Source organism: Ambystoma mexicanum, chromosome 7p, assembly GCF_040938575.1.
Source record: "Ambystoma mexicanum isolate Mex_15411 chromosome 7p, UKY_AmexF1_1, whole genome shotgun sequence".
NCBI classification, from domain to species: Eukaryota; Metazoa; Chordata; class Amphibia; order Caudata; family Ambystomatidae; genus Ambystoma; species Ambystoma mexicanum.
In genome coordinates this window covers 602,472,338-602,492,424 of record NC_090939.1, presented here as the reverse complement: position 1 = coordinate 602,492,424, position 20,087 = coordinate 602,472,338, and the positions used below count along the sequence as shown (strand labels likewise).

General features: G+C 48.8%; 1 protein-coding gene across 1 annotated transcript in view; it reads left to right on the top strand.

Annotated features, from left to right (window-relative positions):
* Positions 1-20,087, top strand: part of CYFIP1 (cytoplasmic FMR1 interacting protein 1) — a 1,181,635-nt gene that overhangs the window by 1,140,602 nt on the left and 20,946 nt on the right. The window contains 1 exon segment of the mRNA XM_069636612.1: positions 3,960-4,107. Within this exon segment, the coding sequence (XP_069492713.1) occupies positions 3,960-4,107 (148 nt within the window).

The following is a 20,087-nucleotide window of genomic DNA, read 5'->3' as shown; positions in this document are numbered from 1 at the left end:
TTTCTCATGCTGGTGTGCAGCGCAGAATCTGGACCTTTTTGCTGTTGCCATATCTGCTGTCTTTGGCCCAGTCAGGCCTGTGGCACTCCTCCATTAAGGTGCACATCGCAGCGATTTGTAGATACACCTGCTACTCTTCTGCTCCTTTGCTATGGTCCAGCCGATTAATCACAGAATTCATCAAGGGCCTTTTCCGTTCTTTTCCACCAACCATACGGCCTGCAATGGCCTGAGAGTTCAATATTGCCTTGTCGAGGCTCATGAAACCTCCTTTTTTTCCCTATTCATCGGGTTCCACTCAAGTTCCTATCCTGGAAGACTGCTTTCATGGTCGCCATCACGCCAGCTCAGCATGTGGGTGAGATTTAGGTGCTCTTCTGCAAGTTGCCTTTCTTCCGTTTCCACAGGTCCAAGGTAGTGTTACACACTAACCATACTTTGTGCCCAAGGTGCCTGCAGCATTTCACCTCAATGAGTCAGTTGTGCTACTCATCTTCTTTGGCTCTCCTGTTTCTCCTGCAGAATGACCTTTTAATTCTCTGGACATCGTGCGTGCATTGCAACATTAAGTTGCCTTCACTAAATCGTTCTGGACTACCTGAGCTATTTGTGACTTTTGGTCCCGCTGGTATGGATAACACACTCTCCAAGTCATCAATTGTCAGGTGGATTTCCTCCTGCTTTTCCTTCTGTTGTCAGCATACTGACAGGCCTCTCCCTGGTAAACTCAGGGCTTATTCTATAAGGGCAGTTGCCTCCACGACCGCCTTTCTCTCTGGGGTTCCCCTGTAGGACATCTGCATAGATCTTGCCCTGTGGAAGAAGCCGTGTATTCATTGGGTTTTATCGCCATTCTTAAACCAAGTGCTCTGAAACAGGCAACTTGAGAACTGGCCCCCAGGTCCTGGGCTTCTGGGTTATTTGTCCGATGACCCTTTAGTGGTCCCCTGGGCTTAGCATGGTTGGGTGCTGCTTGCCCCCTCCACTGTGGTTTACCATTGAAATCCATCTGCCTGAATCTTGCACTGCTTCCTTCTCTCTCGCTCTGGCCTGGTCTCAAACTTGGCTCTGGGACTATGGGTCTCCTCTGGCTCCTTCTGGGGCTGGTTGCTTCTTTTTCCCCTCCTGTGAGGTAGAACAGATAATTAACTACCTTTTCACCATGATGTGATTCTGCCTATTGGATTTGTGATATTTAATTCTATGGGGATCTTTGTACAACTTCAGAATTCTTCTGTAGGTTACCTTTAAAGGTACTCACCAGAACATTTAAATTTTTCTTGGGTTCCTACCGGGGTCCTGTAGTTTTTCTTCAGAAAACACTAGAATTTTGTCAAGTACTTAAAATGTGCGGTGGTGACAATGTATCACTCCCTTTTATAGGGGAGTAATGAGACTAGACTGGTTCGGCAAGTGTAAGGCTATTCTGATTTTATTTCGTGACCCTCTGGGCCTTGTTGGGAAAGTGTTTACACCCTCTAGGTACTGTATCAGAATTTGGTCTAAATGTGTATTCATATGTTTTCTCTGTACAAGAGGCTGTGGGGATTGTAGGGACTAATCATTGTGTGTAATGGCATTTTGGGTCCTGATTATGACTGTGTGTGTGCATTTTTACTGTTGTTGAGGGTTCCCTTTTTCTGCCCAGCCCTTCGCCTTCTAGGTACTGAGTTTAATATTAGGTAATAGTGGAAAGGGTCTGGCGTTGGCCCTTTACCATTTTGCATATATACAGTGTTTAACTATGTGCAGTGTTTAACGCAAAGTATGTTCTTGAACTTGCTAGTATAGGTGTGTGTGTGTGTGTGTGTGTGTGTAATTCTAAATAAAGAGGATCTATTTTCCCAGTATATCTGTGTGGTGTATTATTTTGTAGTGTCTACTTGGAACTTAACTGTACCTATCCACCAGCACCCTGTCACCCTTGAGTGAAGCCTGACTGCCTTGCCATAAGAGTTTGGTTCTGATTGGCAGCCGGAGTGTCTGCATTATGCCTGCTGAAATCTCTGTGCCACCAGAATCCTCCATCTTTTGAAGGCCTTCCAGGGTCATGTCCAGGAAAGGGGGTGTGCACATAATGTAGAGCCCTTTCTCCATACTTTGGCAGTGACACACTGTCAGTTCTAGGTTAAAAATGGGCTTTGCTCCCAGACTGGCAGTGCTTAATGTTTCCAACTTCTCGTGAGGTCAAGCTCTTTCAATGGGAATCCTGATTGCTTTTACTCTGCAGCAGACATCCTCCAGGCTGTGGCTTATTGACAACTTAATAAGCGAGGCAAGGATTCCCCAATCCCTTCGTTCAGCTTTTCTGGAGGCTATTCAGAAGTTCCCTTCAGTCCTGCATATAATTTTTCACACTGGCATCCGCCCCGGCATATTGATGCCGAAGACATTTAATATGCCAAATATTCCTCTTTAACTTGAGACCAAGATTGAAATGTACTTCACTGCTGCCGTCTAGCTGCAACAACTCTGTAATGATACTGTAACCTAGGGTTACAGTATCTCTTCTGTAATGATACTGTAACCTAAGTTTACAGTATCTCTTCTGCCACCTTGTGAGTTATGATGACAATGCAGTACTCGGACATTAATCCGGATGCTTTCCATTCTTCTGGTATCTGTCAGAGGAAGGCCTCAAACTCAAATGTATGGGCCATGCTTTGAACAGGGCATAAACTTCTTTATTGCGTGGGAGATCTGTCATGCACATTTGGTCTTCCCTTTTCACCAAATGCCTTAACCTTGAATGTGCTGGCACTCTCTCCTGGATTGCCAGCGTTTCACTTTTTAACACACCTGAAAATCTAAAAACTCCTGTGTCTATCACATAGGATGTGTGTATTGATAGATGGCTAAGATGAGTAGGCTGTCTGTGGCAATTCACAAAGGCTACGCCATTGTGCTTTGTAAGCCAAAATGGAAGATAAAGTCTTTTGTGATCCAATGTAAAGTGCCAAATCTCCTCTGAAGCAGTTATAGGGAGTCTAAGGTGCCAAACCCATGCATGAAACAACCGTGGATTACCTAGACTCTGTAACAGACATTCATGGTTTAGCAACTGGAGCCATGATTGTGTCCTATTTGTGCCCCCTTACACCCATTGTCAGCCAGAAAAGCCCAAGCAGGGGAGGTCTGCTTCACTCATCTCGAGGACTTGGAAAACAACATGCATTTGCTTTGCCAATATGGAACATTGGAACATGGTGGGCTCTACTCTATTCATAAAGCGTACACAATTGATTGCATCATGTTTGTATCATTGAGCTTTTTCTAAGGGTTTTAAGTGGCCTGTTTCTATAGCCACTCCATAGTTTATTCAGTGCCTACAGAAACTTCTGTTCCTCTGGGCTAAGACTTTACTTACACCTCAAAGCCCTTTCTCTGCGAACTAGCCCAATAGGAATTAGGAACTAGCCCCATAGGAATTGGGAACTAGCCCCATAGGAACTAGGTTCTGGCTGCAGGGCCACATTATGCTCTTCCTCCTTAAAGGTGATGGTTGTATAGTAGAAGCTGTAGTTGTTGTTTCCTCAGAGAAAGAGTAACTTGGCTTTAACAGTGCTTGGTTGTGTTGTCTTTGTAACAAAACCATTGTCTCCTGAGAATGACCATGCACCACATCAACATGTGTCCGCTGAATGGTTCCTCAGAAGGCATACATGCAACAGACCAAAAATTGCCAAAAAATCCCTTAATTGGGTGAAGGTTATAGAGCGAACAAGAGAGCTAGGTATAATTAGCTGCTGATGGGATTAATGTAATAGGATGAATGTAATAGCATTCCTATGAATTGTAATGCTTAATACATTGAAATGCTGAACAGAAAAGGTTTAGGCAATCTTGTCCTCTATGTTGAAGTGCAGCTATATTTCCTGTGCAGTAGTGATTGGCTTCCCTTGTGGGCGATGTGTTGTGTTTGGAGCAGCTCCCAATTTTCCTCTCATTCTGTTTGACAGGCAGTGTTTTGGAGATGGGCTGCACTGGGCCGGCTGCATGATCATTGTCCTGTTAGGGCAACACCGCCGCTTTGATGTCCTCGATTTTTCTTACCACTTACTGAAAGTGCAGAAACACGATGGAAAAGACGAAGTCATTAAGAGCGTGGTATGTAAAGAAAATTGATTATTTGATTTTTTAAAATAAAAATTCCCCTATCTCATTTCATATGAAATTTGGTTAATTAAGTACAAGAACGTTTCTGATGCCAACTTGCAATACATAGGTGATGTGTATGCTGATAATTGCTGTTGGGAGACCCTTCATTAGTATTAGATTCAGATCCCTTGGATGAAATGGGGAGTATCTTGTTATAAAATAATTGTTTCTTTTTCATAAACAGACATACAGTTAATTCCATTAACAGTGTTAGGGAACAACCACCTGCATGTGTGTATGTATATGACTTAGTGATAAATGTGACATTTAATCCTGCTTTGCCGTGCCAGCCTGGGCATTTAACTGCCCACCAGCCCATGCCAAAACAGGCCACAGCAAAGCAAGGGTGTTGGCTGCTCATGTCCAAGTCTGCCCGTTAATGTGGGTGTTAATGTTATTTGAACCCCAGCCAGCTGCCTGGAAGCTGATACCATGTTTTTTGGAAAAAGAAAGGTAAAACGGCCCCTTTGATTAAATGGGCCAGTAGGATAGCTCGGGGGAACCGCGTCAGAGTGGCTGGAGAATTCATTGGCCAGGAAGGAAAATGGCCCTCAGAGCAGGTTAGCCAGCATCTCCATCCTAAAGTGGCATTTGAGTCCATTCCCAACCAGAGGGAGTGATTGGCTGGCTCCCTCAGGCCAGGTGCTAATTAGAAATATAATGCACTGCCCATGCTGCACAAATGGATTTCTTTGCACATCTAGCCCTTCGCTTCCAAGCATATCTTGTGCATCCCTGTTAAATTCCTTTTTTCTACCGACCGGTGTCAATTTGTCCTGCACTTTAATTCAAGTTCAGTGATGACACTTTTTGTCCACCTGGAGCTGTCTACCTTTTTGTTTTTTAAGCTTTTGCATGCTCAGAGCAGATCACTGCAGTCACCAGCAACAAAAAAAGCAAAGTTGCATTTGTTTACTAACTCTTCATCTTGTATCTGGCAGTTCAGCTAATCCTTGCATATCACTAGAACTCAGTCTCAGGCTATGTATACAGTCTAATGTATCGAAGTACAACTATGCGCTTCCGGCCTTCATCTGTTAATAGTGTGCAGAAGACTGTTTTTAGCAGTCTTAAGCAACTAAACCACCTGGGGAGTTTGTATCCCAGAGCCACAAAAAATATTGTATTCCGGCTGCCGGGGTCAGCCATTGGTAAAAAGGACCTATTACTTAACACCTTTTTTAAATGGCATCCTAGGTGCTAGCAGTAATGCTGCACTGTCTGTTCCTAAAGCAAAAATAGCAATGGGCAGAATATCTCAGCCCTTTGTTCAGGTTGTGGACTACCTTCCCAACCATGGGCAAACAGGAAAGCTCACCTTGGCCCATATAGTGTTGATTGCAATACCACAGCTATCACAAACCCTTAGGACATGCACTAGATAGACAAGAAAAAAGGTGAACACAGCAGACCTATGAGCAAAGAAATATTCACACAAAGGTATTATGAAAAATACTTTATATCATAAAAGTTGTCAGATGTTCTTGCAAGTAAGTAATTTGGGTTCAGGAAGCCCTTAAGTGTTTTTCAGGCTTACCTTAGGGTGCAAGGTTTGAAAGTGGAGGAGATGGACAGGCTTCAGATTGAAAGAAAGTACTATTTTTGTCACTTTTGGACTTTTTGGACCCCCTCCACTGTTTCCTCATCTTTTGTGGTGACGCTGTTATTTGTTCACAGCTAGTACCATCCTTGTCGCGGAGGGGGTGAGGCGGTGACTCTTAAATTTGAGTGGCCCATTGGAAGCCCAAACAAGGCATAAAATAAGCAGTGTTACATAGCAATTTGCTATGCAATTATGTAGGTTTGCTAATTAAATTGACACTTGTGTAGCAAAACTAGCTATTTAAGGTACTCTGTTCAATGAAAGCACAGCTCACCCTGCATTCATCTCTTGCCCTCAGAGCTCTCTCTTCACCCTCTTTACTCTGCAAGTTCGAAAGGGCTAATGGCAGGAGAGAGTGCAGCAGTAATCATCTCCTCCACTGCTAGGCAACATTTTCTTTTCTTTTTCAATAAATTGCAAACCAGAAGTAAATTTGGGGTGATACTTTTCTCCAGCATGGGGTCTGGCATGGATTCACATGCTCATGAATATTCCCCGTCGTCAGGCTGGGAATCCTTGGTAAAGAAAAAATCAGTATCAATTTCGTTTCTGATCTGTCTTTCTTAGTAGTGACCAATCACTGATCTCTGGGTCATACTGCCCCCAGCCAGTGACTGCCCTCTACCTAAGCCCCTCCCCTGGCAGCCATCCTCAGATTTTTACTGCACGTTCAAGTGTTGGGAGTCCTCGTGTTTTAGCACTCGAGCTTTTACTGCGTTTTCACGCTTTTTCAGGAGATTTCTCATTTTTTCGGTTAATCTAGCCTCAAGCTCCACCGTTTCTACTTCCGATAACGGGGACCTGTTTCGGAATTCTTCTACGCCCCTCAAGGGTGAAGTTTTCGTCGAGTTACGCTTCTTGGAGGATTCCAGAAGATCTGTGGCCTACCTCAACGGACATGGCCCAGGACAAGGGAAGCTCGACGCCCGGATCCAAGCTGTTCAGGAGCGGCCCAGGATGCGGATTGCAAAATGTTTTCAAGGAGGACGAGCATTTGAGATGTCTCTACTGCCTTCATGAGGACAAGACGCACGTGGAGAAGGACTGTTTTCTGCAAGAACCTGTCGGAACGGACCAAGCAAGATCGTCGTTCCCGCCTCGCCGCCTGACTGGAGAAGGGCACAGCAGGTGAGAAGACGAAGAAAAAGTCTGAGCGGTCTTCTAAGTCCTGTGAGGGCGCCCTGGCGACGGAGGACCAACAGAAGGCCAAGCACTGCGAGTCCGCGGGCACCGGGAGCGCCGAAAGGTCGGGCTCCTCGGCTGCCAGACAGGGCGCAACTTCCCCGGCACGATCAACCACGAGCCAGCGCTCTGGTTCGGGCAAGAGGAAGTCTGAGAACCCGGGTAAGCTTCTGGAGAGGCCCCGGTTGATCTCAAAGGGAGCCGAGGGGGAGCGAGGCGATGACCCTCCCCCCCCCCCCAAAGCAAAGGCCCAGCACGCACCTAAGGTGGTGAGGGCCTTGATCCACCCGGCAAAGGCCTCTATCGAGGTTGTCGCTGTGGCCCTGGCGAAGCCGGCAGAGGCTACGTCAGTGGAGGCGGCCTCAGGGCCCAGAGTTTCCCTGCCGCTGCAGAGGGAATCCTCTTTCCAGACCATCGTTAAGACCCCCGTGAAGACCCCGGCTGAAAAAAAGGGGGTGGGGGCCGGTGGCCATTACAGACTCTGATTCAGCCTACGAGGAGGATCCGGTGGAAACCGTGAAAGGCCTCAACGAGAGATTCATAGGCCTCAACGAGAGGTTCGAGAAGGTTGGATCCCAGGGGAAGGTTCCCGCTGATGTGATCGAAGATAGCGACGACGAGGGCCCAGTGGAGCAGCCATCCCGTCCATCGCAGCCATTACCCGAGCCCCAGGATAGCTCGGCGGCCATTTTGTTGGCGATCCAATCCTTATGTACTGAGATAAGGACGAGGTTACCACGGACCCCGACAGAGGATCCAGAACCAGGCCCATCAGGAAGCCCTCTGAACAAGCGGAGGAGAGTCCACCCCGCTCCCCCTCTTTGTGCCTACGAGGCCTGTGGACCCCTCATCCCCCTTGCCGGACCCTCGGGAGGATACCGCGACGGATACAGCGACGGGGACGGACGACGACAACGGCGATGACACAACGGACATCCCGTCATCGCCCTCCCCTCGGGCCTCTCCGCCCGACAAAATTGGCTCTTTTCACGCCATGATAGCCAGGGCCTCTGAGCTCTTCCAGCTCTGCCCTGAGGAACAGAAAAAGGAAGGTTTTCTTTACCAACGACGAGAGGCCAAGAGAAAGACGGTCCTCGCGGTGCCATTGCTCGACATCTGGGACGAGGGGCTGGCTATCCTCAAGAACCCTTCCACGACACCCACCAAGAGGGACAGGTACGAGAAGAAGTACCGGGTCCCCAATGCCGCCCCCTTATGCCTCAGGGCCAGCCCACGCCGGACTCGTCTCGACAGCGTCCAAGAAGAAAGCAGCGGGTGCGGCGGCTTCAACTTCCACTTCCCCGCCGGACAGCGAGGGCAAGAAGTTGGACTCCATGGGACGACGAGTCAACTCGGCGGCGACGATGATTAAGGCGGCCAATGCCTTAGCGATTGTGGCCCATTACGACAGGGAGCTTTGGTTCAAGATGGCTCCTCTGCTAGACTTCCTACCGGACGACAAGAGGGCGGAGGCCCTACAGATTCTGCAGGAAGGAGAGGTGGCGTCAGATCACGCCATAATGGTGCCAACGGACATTGCCGATACTGGATTTCGCCAACTGGGCAACAGGGTTTGCCTCCGACGACGAGGATGGCTCAGGGCGACGGACTTTCGCCAGGACGTCCAGACCAGAGTGTTGGACATGCCTTTCGACGGCAACAACTTGTTTGGAAAGACGGTGGATGAGCCCCTCCAGGCCATCAAGACAGACATGGAAACAGCCCGTGCCCTAGGAGTCCTTCAGCAACGGCGGCCCTTTCGGAACTCTGGAGGCAGACAGGGAGCCTCCAAGGGATCCAGCGGCGGCTCTTCTACTTACCGCCAGGCGGCCCTCTCCTCATCCCAGGGGGCCTACAGAGGCCGCGGGAAGCAAGGAGGGTCTCGCCGCCGTCGGCAAGGAGGACAAGGCGGCAAGGCCTCTTCCAAGCAGGACTGAACCGACCGTAGCGTCGGGGCCCCCACTGAAGCACCCCGGTGGGAGGCCAGCTGACGAAGTTCGTCAGCGTGTGGGAGTCCATCTCCACCGACCGTTGGGTGCTGGACACCATGGCCCGCGGACACTCGCTGGAATTTCAAAAGAAGTGTCCTCGCATTCCTCCCGTGGCCAAGAAGGAGAATCACGTCCCTCAACTGCTGTTGGAGGTAAGGGCGATGCTCAAGAAGGGTGCCATCGAGCTCGTCCCCAAGAGGCTCTGGGGTATACTCAAGATACTTCCTCGTCAGAAAGAAGACTGGCGGTTGGCGCCCAATCCTGGACCTGCGTCGGTTGAACAGGTACATCAAGGCACAGAAATTCAGGATGGTCGCCCTCCAGCACGTGCTGGGACAGCTGGAGGAGGGTGACTTCCTATCGTCACTGGACCTGGAGGATGCTTACTTCCACATCCCCATTCTAAAAGGACACAAAGTTTCTCAGATTCGTAGTCCAGGGGCGTCACTACCAATTCAGAGCCCTGCCGTTCGGATTAAAGTCGGCACCCAGGGTGGCGGCGCGGCTGCGGCTGCGCCTGCAAGGGATCCACGTCTACCCCTACCTGGACGATTGGCTAATCCGTGCAAGGTCAAGAGAATTTGCCGTTGAACACACAGCAAGGACCGTCCGCCTGCTCACAGAGCTGGGATTCGCCATCAACTACCCCAAATCCCATCTGGTCCCGTCGCAAGTGGCACTGTTTCTGGGAGCGAAGCTCGATACAGTGAAGCGGCTGGCATCTCCGTCGGAAGAAAGGACGAAGGCCATTTTGGGCAAGGTGCAGCGCCTGTTAGCCACGGATGTGGCCAAGGTGAGGTCCATCAAGTCCCTCCTCAGGATGATGTCCTCATGCATCTACTTTGTGCCCCTTTGCAGACTTCGGATGCGTCCGCTGCAAGAGTTCCTCGACGCCCGCTGGATTCAAGCGGCGGGCAGCTTCGAAGACAGGATCCCGCTCGACGAGGAGTTCCGTCGGGCGATTCTATGGTGGGGTGCCCGTGCGCACCGCGCGGCAGGCATGGACTTTCAGGCCCCAGCGTATCGGGAGACGGTAACGACGGACGCCTCCCTGGAGGGATGGGGGGCCCACACCGGAGATCTCCACGCAAGAGGCCTCTGGCCCCCGGAGGAGAGGTCTCTTCACATCAACATCCTGGAGCTACGAGCTGTGTTCTGGGCGCTCAAATCATTCCTGTCGTCCCTCAAGGACAAAGTGGTGAGGATCTTCACCGACAACACCACCACGATGTTCTACATCCGGAAGCAGGGAGGCACAAGATCCCCAGCCCTATCCAAGGAGGCCCGGGATCTGTGGCACTAGGCCGTCGCCCAGGGGATGTTTCTGGTTCCCTTCCACCTGGCAGGAATAAAAAACAACATCGCCGACTCACTCAGCAGGGAGCTGCGCTCGTGCCATGAGTGGGAACTATGTCCGGACCAGGTGGATCGGCTCTTTCAACGGTGCGGCAAACCCCAGATCGACCTGTTCGCGACGGCGACGAACTCCAAGTGCCAGAGGTTCGCCAGCAGGTTCGCACAACCGAGGAGCATGGGCGATGCTTTCTCGTTCCCTTGGGACGGCCTGTTCCTGTACCCGTTCCCTCCGTTGCCGTTGCTGCTCCGTCTCATCAACCAGCTCAAGAGGTACAGATGCAGGATGATCCTCGTCGCACTGGCGTGGCCGAGACAGATATGGTTCCCGGACCTTCTGGACTTGTCTGCGTCCCCACCTATCAAGCTGGCAACGGACGCGGATCTTCTCTTCAGAGAAGGAGGCGCCATTCTCCATCACGACCCGGAGTCGCTGAACTTGCAGGCTTGCCTCCTGCAGCACTAGAGTTTGGAGGATACGATATCCCGGCTGACTGCAGAGAGGTTCTTGCAAAAGCCAGGGCGTCCTCCACTCTCAAATGCTATGGACATAAGTGGAAGAGGTTCTCTGTTTGGTGCTGTGCACAGAAGATTAACCTTCTGCGGATTACGGCCCCTCAAGTATTGCCGTACCTACTGTCGCTGGCCAAAGCTGGACTGGCTCACGCCTCCATCAAGATACATCTGGCTGCCATTTCCCGATACACCAGAACTACAGGACGGGCGTCCTTGTGGTCACATCGCCTGGTGAAGGAATTTATGAAGGGACTATTCCGATAGTTCCCGCCGGTGAAGGTCCCTGCCCCGGCGTGGGAGCTCAACGTGGTGCTGACTAGGCTCATGGGGAGCCCCATTCGAGCCTATGCATTCAGCGCCGTTGAAGTTCCTGTTGTGGAAGACAGCATTTCTTGTGGCCATCACCTCCGCACGACGAGTGGGTGAGATCCAGGCCCTATCTTGTAAGCCTCCATACTTGACTTTTCACGACACAAGGGTGGTGCTGAGGACGCACCCCTCATTTATGCCAAAGGTACCGTCGGACTTCCACCTCACCGAGCCCTTGGTGTTGCCAGTTTTCTTCCCGTCGCTTTCGTCTCCGGCCGAAAGGACTTTGCACTCGCTGGATGTGGCTAGAGCGCTGAAGTTCAACGTGGACCGCACGAAGAGTTTTCGGAAGACATCACAGATGTTTGTGAACTTTGGACCTGTGAATCAAGGGAAGGCTCTCTCGAAGGCTTCCATTTCCAGATGGCTCTCTGGCTGCATCATGCACTGTCACCGGTTGGCAAACCGACCACTGCCCGGCCGTCCGAGAGCCCATTCGACCAGAGCGATCGCTGCTACCATGGCGTTCCTGTCTGGTGTGCCCCTGCTGGACATCTGATGGGCTGCTACGTGGAGGTCGACGCACACCTTCACAAGATTCTACTCCGTTGATCGGGACTCCAGGGAGGAGTCCAGGGTCGGCCAAGCACTGCTGCGCAACCTGTTCGCTTAAGGTGAGCCTGGTGAGGAGGTAAGAGATGCTTAATGTTGAGTTGTTGTATTGCTTCATGTAGAGCCTCTTGCCACCTCCCGTGGTTGTGCATGTGTATACTGCTATGTATTCTTATATTCATGAGCATGTGAATCCATGCCAGACCCCATGCTGGAGAAGGAACAAGTTACTTACCTGTAACTGTTGTTCTCGAGCATGGGTCTGGCATGGTGTGGGGATGCGCCTCGGCGCCCACAGGGGGTGTTGGGCGCACCGGTGGTCGGGGGCCCTGAGAGCCGAGGCAGCGGGTCGATCCCTTTGCTCTCGGCTGTCATAGGCACCGAGGGTGAGGGAACGCCAGCCGCTGCTCAGAGACGCAGCGGATCACAGCTGCACTCACCCGTGGGGAAACCCAACCCCGAAGGGGGTGGGACGACAGCGCAGACACTGCATGACGGCGTGGGGTGGGGCGACCGGTCCGTCAGCATGGCGTGCCCCGCGGCGGCCCCGGAGCGGGTCGCGGCTGGAAGGCACCCAGAACCCGCCCATATCCAGCGCAATCACAATCACGTGGTCGCCTCAAACGTTTCTCTGGACTCCGGAAGCAGGGAAGGGTGCACGCTGGCACGGCAGCTTTTATGGGAGGCGGGACAACCCCTCGGCAGCCAATAAGGCTTAAGCTAGACAAGGCTGATGCCGATTGGTGGGGACTCGAAACTAGAGAAGCCTATAAAAGCGCGCCAAATAAAACTAACGGGGTTCTCTCATTTTACAGGAAAGGGAAGAGGAAGAGGAAGAGGAAGGAAGACCGGAGTGGTGGGCCTATCCGGACACCACGAGATAGGACAAGGTTGGGGATTGCCTCAATCTACTCTGGAAGGGCCAAACACTGGTGAAGGAAACCAGAGGACTATATTCTTTGTTTTGCTAAGGACCCTTTACCCGTTAGAAATAAATATTATTTCAGCATCCGCCTGTCTCCTGAAGTCTCCTTATCACACATGGATGCACATGCGAACCCTCCCTCCTTCCCCTCTGCAGCTCTTCACTTGGTCATACTGCCACTTTATGTGCTACCAAATCTGAGGATGGCTGCCAGAGGAGGGGCTTAGGTAGATGGCAGTCATTGGCTGGGGTCAGTATGACCCAGAGATCAGTGATTGGTTACTACTAAGAAAGACAGATCAGAAACGAAACTGATTTTTTCTTTACCGAGGATTCCCGGCCTGACGACGGGGAATATTCATGAGCATGTGAATCCATGCCAGACCCATGTTGGAGAACAACAGTTACAGGTAAGTAACTTGTTCCCTATCAAGATAACTCTGTCTGGCAAACACCAGTAAGCGTTAACTTTATTTCTTTTTAAAAGAGAGTCGTGCAATTCCATTCTTAAAAATGTAAGTTGTTACATAATGACTGTAAAACACTTCATTGTCTCCGGTTACATGTCTTTATAACAAATTACTAAATAACGAAAACCTTTTCAGTGAAAGATAAATAACGAAACATTTAGTTTTTTACTTTTTTAATTTGGGGATGGGATTGCCCCTCCCCAACCCCCCGTTTCTCCAGCTTTTTTACCACTACCGAACCCTCAACCCTTTTTAATCCTTTACCCCACCCCTATATATACTTTTTACCAAACACTAGTTATTAACACTGTATACCATTGTCTCCATGCTTTACAGTAAAGGTTAGGTTAGTGTATCGAAATCTCATAGTGCCAACTAATATTTGATTTTGTTGGGGGAAGATGTATCCTATTGACAAGTGAACGCTTTTGAAAATGTACATGACCACGCAGCCTAGTTTGGCCAGTTCTCTGCCTGCTATCCCATCCAAACTGCTTAGTCACTTAATTTCTTTCCCTTACATAATGAATGCCAAAGCTAATTAGATTTTTACACAAAGTAGTGATCAATAGTTTCATCCAGTCTGTACATCTACAGATCTACTGCAATACTGTGCACTGTAGTAAGCCTCAAGAACTCGCTTTGCTCTATAATTATGATTGCATTATATATTAGCACATGCGGGAGACGGCTGTCGAAACTGTTTTCAGAGCGTTTTTTCACAATATCTTTTTATTTAGTTGTATCCATTCATGTTGCTAACCTTTTACATTTTAAAAACACTCATCCAGGGCTCGCAAAGTCTACTCACGCCTCGTGTAGTTTTTGGAAGGGTTACCATTTGCAGAGGAGGTTTGTATTTACCATTTACTTTGCAGTAAATGTCAAATTAAAATGTCATTGTGCGTGGCTGGCCTATAGTTGGCAGCAGCATGCCAAAGAAAGTGGGCTTGTGGTGACATGCACCATTTTACAGAAAGCACATTTACATTTTTTGTCATCCGTTGCCATGGGTCGAGTGCGTTTCTCAGAGGTCTCGTAAGTAAATGAAGTTACTCGACCTGCAGGTCTAGCAGAATTTTAAAGAATTTGCAAAGCCTGACTCATCTCACAAATGTCTTACTTTAGTACTCAGAACCGCTGCATTGTTGCTTATTTTGTGTCTTGGGTACAAATAACTTCTTGTGACATTAAAAATATTAGTACAACATTGCTAATCAAATGGGTGTTTGCTTGCTAATCAAGAACATTTTAATTAGCAATGTCTGCTAGTCAATTTTTGAAAATGAATGTATGCCTTGCCAATCTTTTGGCCTACTGCCATGGTGCCAGTTAGTCTCCTTGGTCAGTATCCTGACCTGGATATTTGCACTGGTTGTATTTGGTGGAAATGTACTCAAGTATAGTGGCTGCATGGGTTGTAGCCACTTTGGCTTTGTATTCTTGAGCCGGCTAATCGGGCAACTTTGAGGTTTTGCCCTCAAGTGGTATTTGGCAGAGACCAAGATTGACCATGTAGGGTCATACGTAGGGTCATTTATTTAAGGTAAACTTTGGTCAGTTTATATGGTAATGCGTGGGGCGGTGTCCAGTTAAAGACTCGAAAGCAAAAGGGTCGAATGCAAAAGGGTCGAGTGCATTCGACCGAAAACCAAAGGATCGACTTTTTTTATTTTTTTGCTCTAGTGTAGCTTTAAAAGGTTTTTTTTTACCCCAAAAACAGGGGTTAGTGGGGGGGTCGAATTGACTCGACCTTTTGTCATTCAACCCTTTTTTTTCGAGCCTTTGACCTATAACCGCGTGGGGCTAGATGGGAGTTGTCATGGTAATTATCTTTTTATACAGCACTTGTCACCACAGTAATGGCCTAACAGCACCAAGGATTGTCTGCGAAATGGCCCAATGTGTCCCTGCCAGGGGTATCCAGAACATAGATTGCAGGCTGTCAGTATGGCTTTCAATTTAGCAGGTTCTCCAGCATTGGATCTTTCATAGATTCACTTGATGTATGAATATTCAGTCTTCGGGCTGGTAATCATCAGTAACATAGATCAGTTTAATTTTAAACTGAAAACTTCAGTCATTTTGTGCTCTAGTACAATCTTTTTGGGTCCTACTGCCCACAGCCAATAGAGCAGGATCTCTTAGCTCCAACGCTGGAGGCCATCTTCAGATTATTTACCACACGTTGTGTTGGGAGTCGTCAGAAATGTCTGTCAGATATTTTTGCCATTATTCTATGAATTTCACTTCAAGTTTCTTCACTCTGACACATTTTCAGAATCCTTAACTCCGGCTACATCTGGGGTTTGCTTCTGTCCAGTGGCCGGCGTCATGTAAAATGGATTCTCTTCTTCATTCTTGTCTTCGGTTGTGAGGCCTACATCCCTGGCAGAAGCCACAAGGAAATCCTTTTTACGAGCCATTTCATGAAAAATGCGTACGTGGAAGGCCTCAGCGACAACTGCATCGGTTTCCACCAGACGCATGACATTCAGGGTTGTTCATGTGCCAGTCATTTCTGAATAAGACACTGAGACTGCCACGGCTAAATGTCACCGGGGAGGCCTTGTGCGCAGTCGGGCCTTGCTCAGGCAGAGCAGACCAACCCAGCGCACCCCTCTAGCAAGAGGTCAAGGTTGCATAAAGAGGCTTCTGGGAGTAAGATGTTTAAGAAGACAACCTAGAGAAGAGACTGCAACCTTGTGGTCTTCGTCAAAGAAACAGTAGTCGCTGAAGTCTGCAACTACGCAGGGCTGGTAAACTCCTTCAGTGACTCTACACTCATCGTTTCCCATATCATCTATATCAATGGGTCAGACCAAGTATTGGCCATCGACAGGTAAAACCCATATGATGTCCCTGGGGACGCAGAAGCCTACAACCACAAGCACGTCGGAGTGGCTGCAAGCTGTCCACTGTGATAACCGTCGACAACCAATACACTGACGAACACGACCCTGTCGAAGAGTGACAGAAGAATGTCGCCCATCATACAGTCGACAACTCCATCCACGTTATCATCCAAGTCTCCTTCTGTCACGGCGGCAACACCTTTGTTGGGTGGTATCTGCCCCGGCAGCCTTATTCAGGCCTCTACTTCCTTTTCTATTGGCCCTGGGGGGGTGACTCTGGCTGCGGTAAGCTCATCGGCTATCCCACCAGAAGACATCCTTCGACCATCAGACCCTGTCAGAGTCTTTTTGGATAAAGAGGTAGAGATGAAGGTGCAACACTCTAGCCCTGAATGGGTTATGTCTCCACCGGTGGCAGTTCTTCCTGCTACTCCAGTTGTACCTGCAGCCCCAGCTCCGAGAGAGGTCTCCTTCGACAATCTCCCCACATTACGTCTGAGCTTCAACACAGGATTCCTGACCTGTCCACACCATAACCAAGACCAAGTGCTCCGACTGCTCCTCCTCTTCCTCCCAGAAACCCTCAGCTGACCTGTCCCGGTGCAAACCCTGACGGACAAGGCACCAGAGAGGGACGTTTCAGAAGACAATACCTCAGTGCACACCACAGGCACTGATGAATTGGAGGCCCTCATCCCCTACGGGTTGGGTTACCAGATAATGTGCCTCTCTGTAATTCCCCTTCAGATGAGATTTGGTCCTTCCATGCCAGTGAAAATATTCGGCCTAGTCCCTGAGGAACAGAAGGAGGAAAACCTGCTCTACCAGAGAAGGGACCAGCCTTGCAAAGCTATCTTGGCCATACCCTTGCTGAAAGATATATGGGGAGACAGTCTATTGACCATGGTCAACCTGTCTTCTGCACCTCCCAAGAAAGAGAGGTTCGATGAGAAAATGCCTCAGGACACAAGCTATGCCTGACTCTGTGGTGTCTGTGGCAGCCCACACACGTTCTTCCAACCCTTCATCCGCTTGCTCTATTCACCTGGAAAAGGAGTGCAAGCACCTGCATGTCTTTGGAAAACGGGTCATCACAACATACGCTAATACCATGAAAGCGGCTGGTGCAATGGCCGTTCTGTCCAGATACGACCAGGAGCTCTGGTTCAAAATGGGCCCTATTCTACAGTTTCTGCCAGACGATAAAAAGGTTGAGGCCTTTGCCTTTCCTCCTCAGTAGCTTGCTTCTTCTCCTGCCTGAGCCATCTTGGGTTGCCTCCACGGTCTCTCCCGTCATGGGCCTGTGTTCTGCTCTGTTCCTCGCTTGACCCTTCAAGTTGATTGAATCCTCTTGGTCATGTCTCTGCCCCTTTTAGGCGCCTTTCTCATCATTGCTTCTCCCCATGGCTGGTTGGTCATCCTCTTGGGAAGGTAAATTCTTCTTTTGGGGCATCTGGGTTGTCATTGATCCAGGGTGCAAGCTCCTGGAAACTGGGTTCTGTATCTTGGCATAAAGTGGCAGTATGAGTTCAGAAGAGCCAAAGGTGTAGGTGGGAGTGTCACAAGTGAATTTATGAAAGATACCAATGCTGGAGAGCAGGAGTTACATGTATGTAACATAGTCCATACTCTCATTCATTGTGGAATGTCATCTCAAAGAGAGCAGAATACTTGCGTTCAGCAAAGGAAAGTGGGTTTCAAACACTTTTTTATGGAAGATGGGATAGAGACTGCTTGGCAGATCCTTCCATCTGGTTTGGACACTACAGATTATTTAGCCTGCTTAATGGGATAGGGACTGTTCTCTGGATGCAGACATTTGGACTTGCTCCAGTTCTCCACACAATTCTTTGATATGCCTTTCAACAGTGATGATCTTTCTGGCACCAAGGCCTACGAGCTTATTGAAAAATGAAAGCTATCAAAGCCAAGCCAGGTCACTTGGGTGGGCGGTCCAGCAGACACCCACCTCTTCTTCCCAGCAGCATTCCTTTTCTATTTTTCCCTGCATTTCCCAGAGGGGTACGGGTCAAAGCCCTTCTGGTAAAGAGTAGAGGTGTTTACTTCACATGGGAAGGGGCAGAGCTGTATCCAGAGGCAACGTCTCCTCCTCCACGGCCCCCTCCTCCACCACGGGTCCAAAACAATTTGATTTGGATTTTTCCCACTCCTCTCCAGTGAGTGGGAGACTATTGCTGCTCATTGGGGAGTTGACAGAGATCACATCTGTTGCCTGATCCTTGCAGGATATTTCTCAGATCTAATTTCTCACTTTGCTTCCCACCTGCCCCAATTACCCGTAGACAATCCCCATTTCCACCCATGATGCCCTTCTCTTCTTGGCAGCAATCTGGCAAACTGTGGTACCATTCAAATTGTGTAAGCCACGGAGTGGGCGGGGGGGGGGGGGTTGATACTGCCATTATTACTTTGTGTTGAAGGACAATAGAGGCCTGCAGCCCATCCTGGATCCAAGGCTTCTGATTATGATCTTTTGCAAGGACGAGTTAAAAAAATTAATCATCTTCCAGATTATTCAAGCCCTAAAACTGCAGGACTGGCTGGTGTCATTGTACTTTCAGAATGTCTACTTCCATGTGCCTATCCATCGCAAGCACAGGAAGTACCTAAGGTTTGTGTTGGGAATATCTGTGAGCAGTTTGTGTTTCTGGCATTTAGCCTCTCCTCTGCCTGCAGGGTTTTAACCCAACTACCTGTTGACCTTTGGGGGCGCATGTCTTTGGAGGGATTAAATTCATGCCTTTCCCTACCAGGATGACTGGCTCATTCAGGCATTGATCCCGAAGTTACTGTTGCCCCTCCTGCAGGACGCTTCACATCTGCTGCACAGCTTCGGCTTCTCCCTCAATTTAAAGAAGTCCCAGATTGCGCTCTCTGACACTCTGAAACACGAGTTTCTTGGGGCTGTTCCTGCATGTGTGGTAGAGTATGGCCTTCTCACCCGATTACTGCATTCTCACCATCATTCTGATGGTCCATCTCTTTTAGACCCAGATCCAGGTTCCAGCCTGCAGGCAGAATTTCACTATAGGGCAGGCTTGCACTGTAATAACTTGAGCCTAGGGCAGGCGTTCATATAAACTAAGGGTAATCTATTCATTTAATTGGAATGTTTATTTCTGCATGTGTTTTGCAATGCAAATAACAGATGTTATTTAAGAAAAAAAATGTCAACTCTCAAGCTGAAAGGCAGAAAGGATCCTGCCGAAATATGAGCATATGCCGTCAGATTCCAAAATGATCTCTCGAGGGCCACATATTCATGAACCAGTCCCCATGGGATCAAACCTATTAACTAGCCTCCTATCCCACGGATCTCCCTGCTGTTCGCTCTGTATTTTCCTCCCTGTTTATACAGCGATTTGTTGCTCGATAGGTTTGTGCCGTGTAAATCCTGTACCTACATACATAGCTTGCACAACAGTGATTGGTTGCTAAAATATTTGCTAAGTGTAAAACCTAGTAATCTAGATAAATCACTGCACACTTTCCTCGGTCAACTACTTCACTCACACGCCTGTTTAGTAAAAACATCCTGAAGAAGACCTTTCAAACCATGTTCTTTAAGTATTATCATTGTTCGCACTTGCCATTTTGCATTTTTTCATAAATCATGAATTACATGCATCAGAATGCAATGCAATGTGAGACTAAAATCTAAGAAAGGGTGATAATGCTGCACCTCAAATGGGGCAACTTGACATCTCATCCATTGAGTTGTACTAATTCCAAGATATTTAGAAAAGACTGATCGTCACATGCTTGTTTTAATTAACATTTACACTTCCACAAAATGTCTCGCACATTTTCTGCCCATAAAACAAGCAAATATGCCCTCTTATCAGGAAATGATCTTTTAAAGCTGCTGAGCTGTTGTCATAATGGCAATTTGGGCCTGGGGAATGCTGGTGGGCCTTGTCCTGCTTGCCATAACCTCTGTATGCCACCTCTGGTCTTTGCATCTCTGGACCTGAGGTCACATTATCAAATGCATTTTTCTAGGGCCACATGTCCACTTGGGCTGCTTCAATAGCTATTGCACTTTCAATGGTCTCAGTTACAGGGCGACACAGTAGACCTCTTACAGGTCTC